Here is a 13447-nt window from a genome sequence, read left to right as displayed (position 1 = left end):
AAGACTTATGTTATTTGAAACCGAACTTCTCGCACAGACTCTTTATGAGCTTATTGTCAAATGGCGTTCCATTATCAGTAATTATGTATCTTGGTATGCCATGCCTAAAAATTATATATGACTTGATAAAATCGACAACGATTTCCTTTTTCACCTCCTTGAGTGGAATAGCTTCAGCCCATTTAGAGAAGTAGTTTGTCGCGGCCAATATGTAGATCTGCCCCTTTGATGACTTTGGAAGTGGCCAAACAACGTCAAGTCCCCATGCATCAAAAGGCCATGAAGCTACAGTTGGATGAAGAGGCTCTGGAAGTTGGTGGATGTAGTTGGCATGAAATTGACATGCTTGACATCTTTTGGCATGATCCATGCAATCCTTCACCATTGTCGTCCACTAGTAGCCCATCCTCTTGATGCGGAAATGGAGATTGGGACCAGATTGGTATGCTCCACATGAGCCAGAATGTGCTTCCTCGATCGCTTGACGAGCTTCTTCTTTGTCAAGATATCGTAAGAATAGTCCTTCAAAAGAGCGGCGAAACAATGTCCCCTTATAGAAGATGAATCGTGGTGCTCTTCGTTTGATGTCTGTTCTTTGTCGCGGATCTTCAGGTAACTTTCCATGTTCAAGGTACTCTATTAGTGGTTGCCTCCAATCTTCTTCTTCAATCACTCGAATAGATGTGTGATGTCTTTCGTTGATTTGAAGATTAAGAAGTCTAGGAATAACCCATCGATGACACACATATACCTTTGTTGACTCATTCTCTCCAAGTGCCATCGTTGTGGCTAAGTTAGTCAAAGCATCAGCCCTGCGATTTGCTTCTCTTGGGATATGTTTTAAGAACACTTGGTCGAACCTTTCAAGTAAAACAGAAGCATATTGATGGTATGGCAAGAGATCTTCCTTCTTTACCTCGTAACTTCCCAAAAGTTGGTTGGCGATCAGCTTAGAGTCGCCATAGATCTCCAACTGTAGAATCTTCATATCTAATGCCATTTCGAGACCGATGATCAATGCTTGGTACTCTGCGGCATTGTTGAAGCATGTTTCACCTAAAACAAAGGAGAATGGCAAGACTTGTCTTTCTGGAGAGATCAACACAGTACCTGCCCCCGCACCGTTATGACGTGCAGATCCATCAAAGAACATTGTCCATGGTGGAAGTTCTTCAATGAACAAAATGTCTTCATCTGGAAACTCATCCGAAATCTCCCATTCCACCGGAAGAGGGTGATAAGCCAGAACATTGGCTAGTGCTTGTCCTTTCACAGCCTTTTGAGGTATGTATGTGATCTCGTATTGGTTAAACAATATGGACTATCTTTCTAGGCGTCTAGAAAGAACAGTTCGAGTCATCACAAACTTCACGGGATCTGCTCGAGAGATGAGTTTGATGGTGTATGCTTCAAAATAATGCCTTAGCTTCTTTATCGCATAAAGTAACGCTAAGCATATTTTCTCAACAGGCGTATAGTTCAACTCAGCTCCTATTAGAGTTCGACTAAGGTCGTACAAGGCTTGTTCCTTTCCTTCCTCATTCTTTTGAGCAAGTAGTGCTCCAAGTGACGTTATTGTGCCGCGATGTAGAGTATCAATGGCTTCCTAAGCATTGGCGCTGCTAACACAGGTGGATTCAGCAAGTATTTATTGATGCTTTCAAAAGCATTTTGACATGACTGATCCCAATGAAAAGGGATATCCTTCCTCAGTAGATGATTTAAGGGTTGACACCATCAAGCTAGATTAGAGATGAACCTCCAGATGAATGCTAAGTTTCCTTGGAGACTTTGAAGCTCCCTCAAGTTCTTTGGCTTAGGCATTTTCTGAATGGCGTCAATCTTTGCAAGATCAACTTTAATTCCACGATGACGCACAATGAAGCCAAGAAACTTTCCTGAGGTAACTCCAAATGTACAATTGAGTGGATTCATCTTCAGGTCGAATTTTCTTAATCTTTCAAAAACAATTCAAAGATCTTCAAGGTGGTAATGCCTACTCTTTGTCTTCATGATAAGTAGGTATTTTTCTAACTTATCTCCTCTTAATATTTAAACTTTTGCATAATTTTGGTAGGAAACTAGGACATTTTCTGAGGTTTATTGGCAATTTTCAGGTGTCATGTGATTTGGAGAAGATATGGAAGAAATCAAGTCAAAATGTGCCAAAATGATGAAAATTGACTGATGCCTGATACTCTTCGCGATCGCAAGGATTGGAACGCGATCGCAGAAGGCTGGAAAAACAATTATCGCGATCGCAAAGCTGTTTACACGATCACATAGAAGGAATTGGTCACAACCCTGGGAATGCTCTACGCGACCACAAATGTGGGTCTGCAATCAGAGATGTTCTGAAGCTGACTCTACGCGATCGCAATTAATTTCACGCGATCGCGGTGCATTAAATCTGGGCGAAATTTGGGCAGAAATGGAATTTCACGTTTTTGATCCCCAAACCATTTAATACCCGACTAGGCTCATTTATAAAAGGTCTTTGGCATATCGTTGGCTTATTTTCAGTTGCATAGACTAGAGAATAACAAGTCTTGAAGCGAGGGTTTGCACACACACTTGGGTCTTGAAGATTTGAAGCTTGTGGTTAAGATTTTCTTACCCATTTATGTTTATTTCTTCATTTCCTTGCTTTGTATTGAATATTTAAGTGTGTAGTATTTATTTCCAACACTTAAATCTTATTTATGGAAGTATTCATATTTAAAGTGTGGATTAAATACCTTGTTGTGCTTATGTATTGAATGATTTTTATCCTTTTATGAAGTGAGTTATTGTTTCTTTAATTATTCCTGTTTTTTAATGTTTCCAAAGGGATTAGCTAACCCTAGGACTTGCCCATTAACTCCGAATTAATTTTGAAAAATATAATTTGGGGTTGGGAAAGATTAATTAACAAGAACTTGAGGCGTTAACCCTCATTTTATAGATTCTACCTAGGGATAGGATTGAACTACTTGTAGCCATTCCGGATGTGCTTAATCTCTTAATTGTTTTAGGAATAATTCAATTGGGAAGTCTTGTTAGTCTTCGGAAGAAGCTAATATAGAATTATTACCCGTGGCTAATTGACATAAATTCGCTCATATTTGTAAAATCATGAAATACATTGGATCGTTACTTGAGTGTAATTTCCGATGCATCCATACTTATAGCCATTGATCATTTTACTTGCTTTCTAGGTTAGTTTACATTTCTGCATTTAGGTATAAACATTTTCAACACCAAATTCTTAGTGTTTGGCATTGCGCGATAAGCGATAATTTTCTTACATTCCTAATCGCCTACATATTGTTCTTTATGGGATTCGACCCCGACTCATAGTTTGGTATATTATATTGCATGCAACCATGTCCATTTACTTTTTAGTAGTGGATTTGGACGTCATCAAAATTGGCGCCGTTGCCGGGGAACAATTTGGCGTAATTTAAGTTGTTTGAGAAATAAGCGTAAGTGCTTTGGTCCAAACTTGTGAATATTTGTGTAATTCATTTTTCTTACCTTGGTCAATTTTTCTTGTTAGTTTCTTGTTTATTTTCTTATTTTTGAAAAATGGCATCATTTAATGAAAATTGGTCGGATGGTAGTTGTTCATACTTTAATGACCCTTGTCCTTATTGTGGAGGACCACACTCGTGGCAAAATTGTTTAATTCTCCTAGGGGTGGATTGTGCGCACAATCGCAAACCCATGAGTGGAGTATTTGTGATAAGTGTGGTTTTCAAAATGGTCATTGGGATGATTGTGATTATTTGTCCTTTCCTGCCCAAGCCCCCGCTATGATGATTCTACTTTTTGTGATGAAAATTATAGGGCTATGGAAGTGGAAGAAGTTGAGCATGGCCGAAATGGAGATTTTAAGCTCATGTCGGAGTGCTTACTCGAAGGAGGAAACAAAGAACAAAGTGCCTTGGAGGAGCTTTTGGAGAATAGTCTCCAAAATGACTTGGCACTTGAAAGGTTGCATTCACAAATGGGAGAAATGCTTGAAGCTTTAGAGGTCCAAAAATCCTCGGAAGTTAATGATAGCTAAGTTATTTTCTTAGATGTGGAAGCCGAAAATCCTCCCTTGGCACTTGATCAAAACCAAGAAGAGCACTCAAATGTTCAAGATGAGAAGATAATGCTCATGTTGGAGACCATTCTTGAAAATGAGGAGAAGCACAACTTTGCACTCGAGGACTTGAAACAAGGTTTGGCTCACAATAGGAACATATTCACACTTTGAAAGAGCAAATGAAAATATTGGTTGAGGCTCACTATGCCCACCAACTTGAGAGTGTGGAAGGAAGTCAAGAAGAGTCCAATTCCGAGTAAGAAAGTGAGCTTTACTTCGAGGAATCAAGAATTGAACATCCGCCAACCGACTCCATGAGTGTTAATGATGCCAAGAAAAATATGGAATTAGAGTCAACCGGTGTAAATGAAAATGTGGTTGAGATTGACTCTAATCCGGGGGAAGTCAATATCCGGGAAAAATTGCAAGTTGGAGGTTTGAAGTCACATTCCAAGCATTTTTCAACATTGGAATTGTGTGGTGATATGGGAATTGAACAACACGATTCAATGAGGGATTGCTAGGAGGAAAGGCAACAACCATTCATCTTACAATTTGAGGGAACAAGAAGGCAAAATGACATTCCTCACATGAAAGCCGAGAAGTGCAAAATGAAGAATTTAAGGCTTGTCTTGATCATCGACTTACCACCCCCCATCGCTCGTGGTCACAAGCTTGATTCCAAGCTAGGTGCCCAGTTCATATCATCCAAATGGCGAGAAAAGTGGTAAAGTTGACTTGCGTCGTGCCACGACGTTAAATGCGGCGCTTGGTAGGAGGCAACCCATCGTTTTCAAAAAATTTGGTCGTTTTTGAAATTTTCTTTTTTAGAATAGCTTATTATATTTTTTCTAACCAATCTGCCAAGTTTCAAAATTTTTGGAGTTGATTTGAGCAGGTCAGGGTAACTGGGCAGCCACAAACCAGTAGCTACAGAAAATTGCAGAAAAATGCAAAGCATCGCGATCGCAGGAATAGGTGCGCGTTCGCAGTGAATGGGAACTTTCTTGTTCTACGCGATCGCAGAAATGCTGACGCGATTGCAGCCATTTGGCCATTTCGTTCTACGCGAACGCACTGTTCTCCACGCGATCACGATGCATGGTTTTTAAGTGCATAACCACTGGAAGGTATCCACTCACGCCCATTTTCACCCAAACAAAGAACAAAACTCCCTTACTCCCCTAAACCCCTGAATCAGTCCTAAAATCAACTTTGCTTCAATTCCATTGCATCAATCCTTCATTATCCTCCAGGTATGTCAATTCCCATCTCTATGCTCAGTTTTAATTTCAATTATTATGGTGAATTAGAGGATGGGCAGCCCTATTTTCGAATTTTAGGGCTTGAAGTTTTGTTTACTGTGTAAAAGGTAATTGTTGGGTTCATTTTGTGTGCTTGCTTGCTGTGTGAGTTTGGTTGAGACTTAGAGTAAAGATCTATGAAATTTTGGGGTGAAAGTTCATGATATGGTGGTCTGAAATGGCCGAGTAAAATGAAGCATACCACCTGTTCGATGAAGTGCCTAAGTAAACTGGTATTGGACGAGGAAGAAGACCCTCGCGATCGCGATGGCCATTTCTGCGATCGCGTAGGTCTATTCATGCTGAAGGTCTGAAAAAGCAAATTGCGATCGCGTATAACTTTTTGCGATCGCGTAGCGTAAGCTCGGCTGAAGGCCAACTTTATTCTTCCCGATCGCGTGGACTGATCTGCGATCGCATGACTTCACTGCTTTCCTTCTTCGCGATCGCGTGCCCCTTTTTGCGATCGCGGTTCATTAGCTCCAAGTCAGCAAACCAGTAGCTTTACTAAATCTATTCCAAAAGCTTTTTAATTTTTTTCTTTGGCCTAATTACCTCTAAATGCAATGCTTTAAGTGCCCATATGGTTGTTTGACATGTATACTCTTTTTGTAGGCACTTTGAGCTCTAAAATGGATCCGGCAACAAATGAAAATGTGCAACAATATGCCGAACAAGCTGCCACAGAGGATTATTTTGATGCTGACACATTCTCATCCCTTAGATGCTCTCAACGCTATGACAAGCAACTATCCAAAAGCATGATTAGGGAAAGAGGCATCCTCCTGACCGACCTTGAAAGCCGATGGCCCGAGTTCCATGGGAGATTAATCACAAGTGGATGGGTTTGCTTTGCTGAAGAGCCCAGGCCAGCCAACCATGAAGTCGTAAGAGAATTTTATGCAAATGCTGTAGAGACGGACTTCAATAATGAGTTGGTGGCTACTGTCAGAGGAAAAGAAGTCCGTTTTAGTCCAGAGCTGATCAATGCGCACTACAATCTCACAAATGCCAACAATCAGGTGTACAGGGAGCGAGCTCAGGAGTTGGGTATCCAGTGTTTCATCACTCATTTGCATGGTGGACAGGTGCCAAACTAGATAAAGAATCACTCCAGGATCGAGTCTTCAGAATTCACTGCGGAGGCCAAGACTTGGCTCTCCATTATCTGTGCTCGCATCGTGCCTTCAAAAAATGAGACAGAGGTGACACTTGAGAAGGCAAGAGTGATCTGTGCTATCATGGAGGGTATACCGGTGAACTTAGGGCAGCTCATTGCCGATGAGATAGCAGAGGTGGTAGCAGAACGGACCAAGAGCTTATTCTTCCCATCCCTGATTACCCAATTATGATATGATACAGGGGTGGTGCCCAAGCCTACAGAAAAGGAAAAGAACCCAGAGAAGCTCATCCACCCACTGCTGAGAAAAGGAACAGGGGCTGCGCAGAAGAAAAGGAATATTGATGTAGCATCTCCCACCTTTGGCCAGTTCACTGACACCGTCACTGAGATACCTGAGATTCCTATAGATGCCACTGGGACTCCTACAGCTATCACACCACTTGAGCAGGGACCTCTTACTCTTAGGTATATCTCTAGGCAGGTTTATGGCATGGATACACAGGTACGCCAGCTTGTAGCTGGTCTTCCTTCTGCACCATCCGGAGAGGGCTCCTCTGCAGGTACAGCTAGCCAAGGAAGGGTTCCAACTTTATCCGACCTTGCTAAGGAGCAACAGGCCATCAAAGCCAAGCTGGGGAAAATTGAAAGGAGGCAGCGGAAGCAAAGGGAACATGAAACGAAGAAAAGCAAGTTCCTCACAAAGATCATGAACACTTTGCGGAAGTTCTATGGACCGGACGAGGCTGAGGATGATGACTTTGAGCTTGCAGCCCCCAGTACCTCCAGTGACGAGTGATGCCATTCAGGGAACACCTCTTTCATTTTGACTTGTTTTGTATAGTTGCATTGGGTATAATGCAATACTCTCGGTTGGGGGTGGCTCCTATATGATGAATATGTGTAGAACATGTAGTTTTTGTTTTGTGGAACATGAAGTTGTTGTTTTTGGGCGGTTGTGAACTTGTGTAGATTGATAATATTGGTCGTTTATTAGTAATTCCTTGTTAGTTTCTATTTTTCTTGTTGTTTATTTGTGTTTAAATTTTTGGTCTAAATTTTTTTTGTATAATAGTATTAAGGTAATTTCTTGGTTTTTCTTTCTACCGCAGTTCTTTACCAAGGAATTTAGTTGCGTTGAACCGGGTGACTTTTCCCTATGATGGATGACGTGACACCTTTCTTAAGGATTAGTCTTTAGTTTTTTTTTTTTAGAAAGTAAAACTTTTTTTAGTAGTTAATTTAGTAGCTAGTCGTGAATAAATTGGTTTTTGGGGGGTAATCTTGTGCCCACAAGCCAATGTGTGACTTGTTTGGTACCAATATGATTTAAAATTTGGCATATGATGAAATTGAATGATTAAAGTAAGGTTCCTTGTTGTGACTTTTAGATTCTAATTTTAGCTCGTTGATTCACTAAATAGCTTCTTAGGCTACATGTGACTTCCTTGAGATTCATTGGTTTCAATTGGATTTTGGATTTGCATTTCACTTGAGTTTTCATGTTCCATGTGTGGTGAGCTTTAATTGTGAAAGTTCTTTTGCATCATTTGTGGTCTAGAACTTGCCCGGAATGTGCTTTAAGGCGAAATCCTAGACTAACTATTTGAAATATGATATTAGGCCTTCCTTGAATCATTATTGTGCCTAAATTTCCTACCCGTGCATATTTTCCCTAGTCAACCCCTTTGAGCTTTCTAACTTTTTCTTTCGTAACCATGTTACAAACTACTCTTGTGGCACTGTACCTCCCTAAGTAATTTAAAGTATGAATATAGGCTAAAAGCCTAAGTTTGGGGGTGGAGGTTTGAAAAGTTGTGATATGGAGGCTTCTCAAAAAGTGAAAAGTGTTATAAAAAAAATATAAGAAAGTATGAATAAATGGAGACTAGGTGATACAAAAAAAAAAAAAAGAGAAGAAAGGGTGGAAAAAGTCTTGAAGGAAGTGGACTTTGATTGTTGAAAAAAAGTGTAGTGCTTAGGGAGGTTTTGAGTCACGCTTACCAAATTGTACCCTACCTTAACCAAAAGCCTAAACTATAACCCTTTAAGTCCTAATTGATTTTGAACCAAGTATGTCTACATTAGTGGAGAAATACATAAAGGGCAAGCCTATGGTACTACTTGTGTGCATTTGAATATCTTTGAGAGAGAGAGAGTTGATTCTTTTCATTTGACATCCCATTTATGTGTTGAATTGCAATTTATGAGTTTGGGATTCTCTCTTAAAGTGTGAGGGCACATGAAATTCGAGTTGTGAATTTAATCCCATTTTCAATTGGGAGGAATGAGCGAAGGAAGACAATTGTGATAGAGAGGCAAATTTTGAATCTTTAGTGTCATGACTTGGTTGCTACTTTGGTTAATATAGTGTTTGAGTACTTGATTGGAAATAAAATGTGTGAAAAGTTGACGATTCATATACCTTAGATTAATTGTTGGTACCAACCGAAGTGACTAGATTGTGCTTAAAGTGGCCCTTTTTGACTTGGAATGATATTTGGTTTGCCATTGAGTGTAAATGATGATTTAATTGAAGGATGTTCTTAGTTTTTAATTGCTTGAGGACAAGCAATAGTTTAAGTTTGGGGGTTTGATAAGTGGGTATTTTACCAACTTATCTCCTCTTAATATTTAAACTTTTGCATAATTTTGGTAGGAAACTAGGACATTTTCTGAGGTTTATTGGCAATTTTCAGGTGTCATGTGATTTGGAGAAGAAATGGAAGAAATCATGTCAAAATGTGCCAAAATGATGAAAATTGACTGATGCCTAATACTCTTCGCGATCGCAAGGATTGGAACGCGATCGCAGAAGGCTGGAAAAACAATTATCGCGATCGCAAAGCTGTTTACGCGATCGCATAGAAGGAATTTGTCACAGCCCTGGGAATGCTCTACGCGACCGCAAATGTGGGTCTGCGATCGCAGATGTTCTGAAGCTGACTCTACGCGATCGCAATCAATTTCACGCAATCGCGGTGCATTAAATCTGGGCAAAATCTGGGCAGAAATGGAATTTCACGTTTTTGATCCCCAAACCATTTAATACCCAACTAGGCTCATTTGTAAAAGATCTTTGGCATATCTTTGGCTTATTTTCAGTTGCATAGACTAGAGAAGAACAAGTTTTGAAGCGAGGGTTTGCACACACACTTGGGTCTTGAAGATTTGAAGCTTGTGGTTAAGATTTTCTTACCCATTTATGTTTATTTCTTCATTTCCTTGCTTTGTATTGAATATTTAAGTGTGTAGTATTTATTTCCAACACTTAAATCTTATTTATAGAAGTATTCATATTTAAAGTGTGGATTAAATATCTTGTTGTGCTTATGTATTGAATAATTTTTATCCTTTTATGAAGTGAGTTATTGTTTCTTTAACTATTATTGTTCTTTAATGTTTCCAAAGGGATTAGCTAATCCTAGGACTTGCCCATTAACTCCGAATTAATTTTGGAAAAGATAATTTGGGGTTGGGAAAGATTAATTAACAAGAACTTGAGGCGTTAACCCTCATTTCATAGATTCTACTTAGGGATAGGATTGAACTACTTGTAGCCATTTCGAGTGTGCTTAATCTCTTAATTGTTTTAGGGATAATTCAATTAGAAAGTCTTGTTAGTCTTCGGAAGAAGCTAATATAGAATTATTACCCGTGGCTAATTAACATAAACTCACTCATATTTGTAAAATCATGAAATACATTGGATCGTTACTTGAGTGTAATTCCCGATGCATCCATACTTGTAGCCATTGATCATTTTACTTGCTTTCTAGGTTAGTTTACATTTCCGCATTTAGGTATAAACATTTTCAACACCAAATTCTTAGTGTTTGGCATTGCGCGATAAGCGATAATTTTCTTACATTCCTAATCGCCTACATATTGTTCTCTGTGGGATTCGACCCCGACTCATAGTTGGGTATATTATATTGCATGCGACCATGTCCATTTACTTTTTAGTAGTGGATTTGGACGTCATCACTTCACCACCAAGTCATCGACGTATCATTCAACCCTCTTATGAAGGATGTCATTAAAGATGTTTTGCATCGCACGTTGGTAGGTGGCACCAGCATTCTTCAGACCGAAGGGCATCACTTTGTAGCAATATATTCCTTTTGGAGTTCGGAAAGCAGTACACTCTTCATATTTTGGAGACATCCTAATTTAATTGCATCCGGAGGACCCATCCATGAATGACATAGCTTCATGCCCTGTTGTAGCATCAACCATGAGTTCAATAATTGGTAGCGGGAAGTCATCTTTTGGACATGCCTTGTTTAGGTCTCGAAAGTCAACACAAACACGTATTTGACCATTCTTCTTCTTGATAGGTATAATATTCGATATCCATGATGGGTACTTCACCTCTCGAATAAATCCTTCCTCGATGAGCTTGTTGACTTCGACTTCAATTTGTGATACAAGCTTGGGTCGAAATATGCGTTTGTCACGATCCAAAATCTAACCATGATCGTCATGGCGCCTATCGTGTTACAAGGCAAGTCTATTCCCAAAATATTACTACTAATTTGATTATAAGAATTTAATAAAACATTTCCAATAATTTAATTCCTGATAAACTAAACCAACTCTAAATATAAATAATATAAAAGATGGAAACGAGTCCCAAAACATCGGGGTGTCACTAAGTCATGAGCGTCTAAAACTATAAACTAAGATATATAAACTGTCTAACTGTCCAAAAGAAGAAATGACAAGAGGAGTAACAAGGTCCTGCGGACACTAGCAGCTACCTTGCAATCTCCACAGATAGCCGGCCTGAACTCAACGATCGTCGCGCTCTAACTCACCTGGATCTGCACATATAGTGAAGGGTATAGTATGAGTACAACCGACTCAGTAGTAACAGAAATAACTAAGGAACTGAGCAGTAGTGACGAGCTAAGTAAAATAGTCCAATTATTTATTTTCACAATTTACAATAAACATGAATAAATAGGTAAATTCCATAAAACCAACAAATGCCACAAAGAAATTACCAAGTAAATGCAACAACATCAAAAGTAAATGCAACCTCACAGCAATGTCACTCCATCACTCATCACTCGCTCTCAACACTCAACACTCAATACACTCAACACTCTGCGCTCACTGGGGGTGTGTACAGACTCCGGAGGGGATCCCAAGCCCAAGCGCTAAGCACAGACAACTCACGTGCTACCATATCAATACCTGGACCCACACGGTCAACTCACGTGCTATGCGTACAACTCACGCGCTATGGTATTAATATCCTCACAACCAGGCCATCATATCAATACCTGGATCCGCACGGTCAACTCACGTGCTACGCGGACAACTCACGCGCTATGGTATAAATACCTGGACCCGCACGGTCAACTCACGTGCTATGCGAACAACTCACACGCTATGGTATTAATATCCTGACAACCAGGCTATCATATCAATACCTGGATCCGCACGGTCAACTCACGTGCTACACGGACAACTCACGCGCTATGGTATCAATACCTGGATCCGCACGGTCAACTCACGTGCTACACGGACAACTCACGCACTATGGTATTAATTTCCTCACAATCAGGCCATCAGTCTCACTCAATCATGTACCTCACTAGCCTCACCATCATCAACAAATAAGGGAACACAGCCCACATCAAGTATCACAGCATATTAGCAAATAATAGAGACTGAGGTAAACATGTACAATAATTTCTATGACTGAGTACAAATAATGTGAGCATGAATAAAGCCTAAGCATGATCTCTAACATGAAGGTAGACAAGTTCAACAACAAGTAACTACGTAAACACAGATGATAGCCATGAGGCCTCACGGGACGGACCAAGTCTCCATCCCTCGAGGTATACACCCACACACCTGTCACCTAGCGTGGGTATCACCTCCAAACAGTCACACGATATCAAATTCTCCGGGTTTATACCCTCAAAGCCAGAGTTAAAACTGTTACTTACCTCAACCGCGTAAAATCCTACTCCGGGATACCCTCATCTCTGGACTCGGCCTCCAAAAGCTCCGAATCTAACCATAATCAGATTAATACCATCGCCATGTGCTAAAGAATCGAATTCCACAATAAAAACTACAAAATATGCCAAAAAATCCGAAATCGGCCAAAATCCGACCCCCGGGCCCACGTCTCAGAATCAGTCAAAAATAGCAGAATCATAAGCCTCGTTCTCTCTCGAATCTAACCATATAAAATTTATCAAAATCAGACTCCGTTTGGTCCCTCAAATCCTCACTTAAAACTCTCTAAAACTCAAACCCTAACTCCCTCAATTTCACTTTGAAATCATCAATCAAATTACAAAAACGAAGATGGATTAATGAAATATAACCAAAACTGAGTAGAGAACACTTATCCCAATCCATATGGTGAAAATCGCCTCCAAAAACGCCCAAATCCGAGCTCCCAACTCAAAATATGACTGAATGAACAAACCCTAGTTTTATATATTTTTCTACCAGCTATTCTGCCTCATTTCACGTGCCAAACGATCCCGAAACTCATATTTTATGACTCCAATGGATTACTTGTGAAATTCTAGTCAAGTTAGGCTTTTGAATCACTCAATTTGACCTTATAATGAATGAGATATGTAGGTTTTAATATTTGCAAATAGTGCAGATTTTTAAATACGCCGTCAGTGGCAATTTCGTAATTAAACTGCAAAAATCTGGCAACCTAATTCTTAGTAAAATGACCATAAAATCCTCATACGATGTCCAAATTCGATCATTTTTTTTGCTACGGGTCCGTAATTACGATATGGATCTAATGCTTCAATCATAAAAAGAAATCGGAGCTCATTTGTTCAGTATGATACCATTTATGCTTGAAGAAACGTAGTCGAAACATAAGAAAAATGAGCGCAACACAACCCAAACCTATCCAAAACTCACCCGAGGTCCTCGGGACCTCAACCAATAATTTTA

At 39.8% G+C, this 13447-nt stretch overlaps 1 protein-coding gene across 1 annotated transcript; it reads right to left on the bottom strand.

The window, feature by feature from the left end:
* Positions 1–394: 394 nt before the first annotated feature.
* Positions 395–1935, bottom strand: LOC109205591. Its single transcript, XM_019368305.1, has 3 exons — positions 1791–1935; positions 1349–1602; positions 395–1276 (listed from the first exon to the last, which is right to left on the bottom strand). The coding sequence occupies exons 1-3, from the start codon at positions 1933–1935 to the stop codon at positions 395–397; spliced, it is 1281 nt and encodes a 426-aa protein (XP_019223850.1).
* Between the last annotated feature and the right edge of the window lie 11512 nt (positions 1936–13447).

The sequence above is a fragment of the Nicotiana attenuata genome, unplaced genomic scaffold, assembly GCF_001879085.1.
Source record: "Nicotiana attenuata strain UT unplaced genomic scaffold, NIATTr2, whole genome shotgun sequence".
In the NCBI taxonomy this organism is placed as follows: Eukaryota; Viridiplantae; Streptophyta; class Magnoliopsida; order Solanales; family Solanaceae; genus Nicotiana; species Nicotiana attenuata.
Note: the sequence above shows the minus strand (reverse complement) of the source record. Positions and strands in the feature narration are given on the sequence as shown.

What these genes read in the sequence shown, in the direction of transcription:
- LOC109205591 (XM_019368305.1), bottom strand. Translation starts at nt 1,935, where the DNA reads ATGAATCCACTCAATTGTACATTTGGAGTTACCTCAGGAAAGTTTCTT. An exon ending in GAACTTGAGGGAGCTTCAAA is followed by an intron (nt 1,603 to 1,790) that starts GTCTCCAAGGAA and finishes ATGCTTAGGAAG; the next exon opens with CCATTGATACTCTACATCGC. An exon ending in AGTTTGTGATGACTCGAACT is followed by an intron (nt 1,277 to 1,348) that starts GTTCTTTCTAGA and finishes ATACCTCAAAAG; the next exon opens with GCTGTGAAAGGACAAGCACT.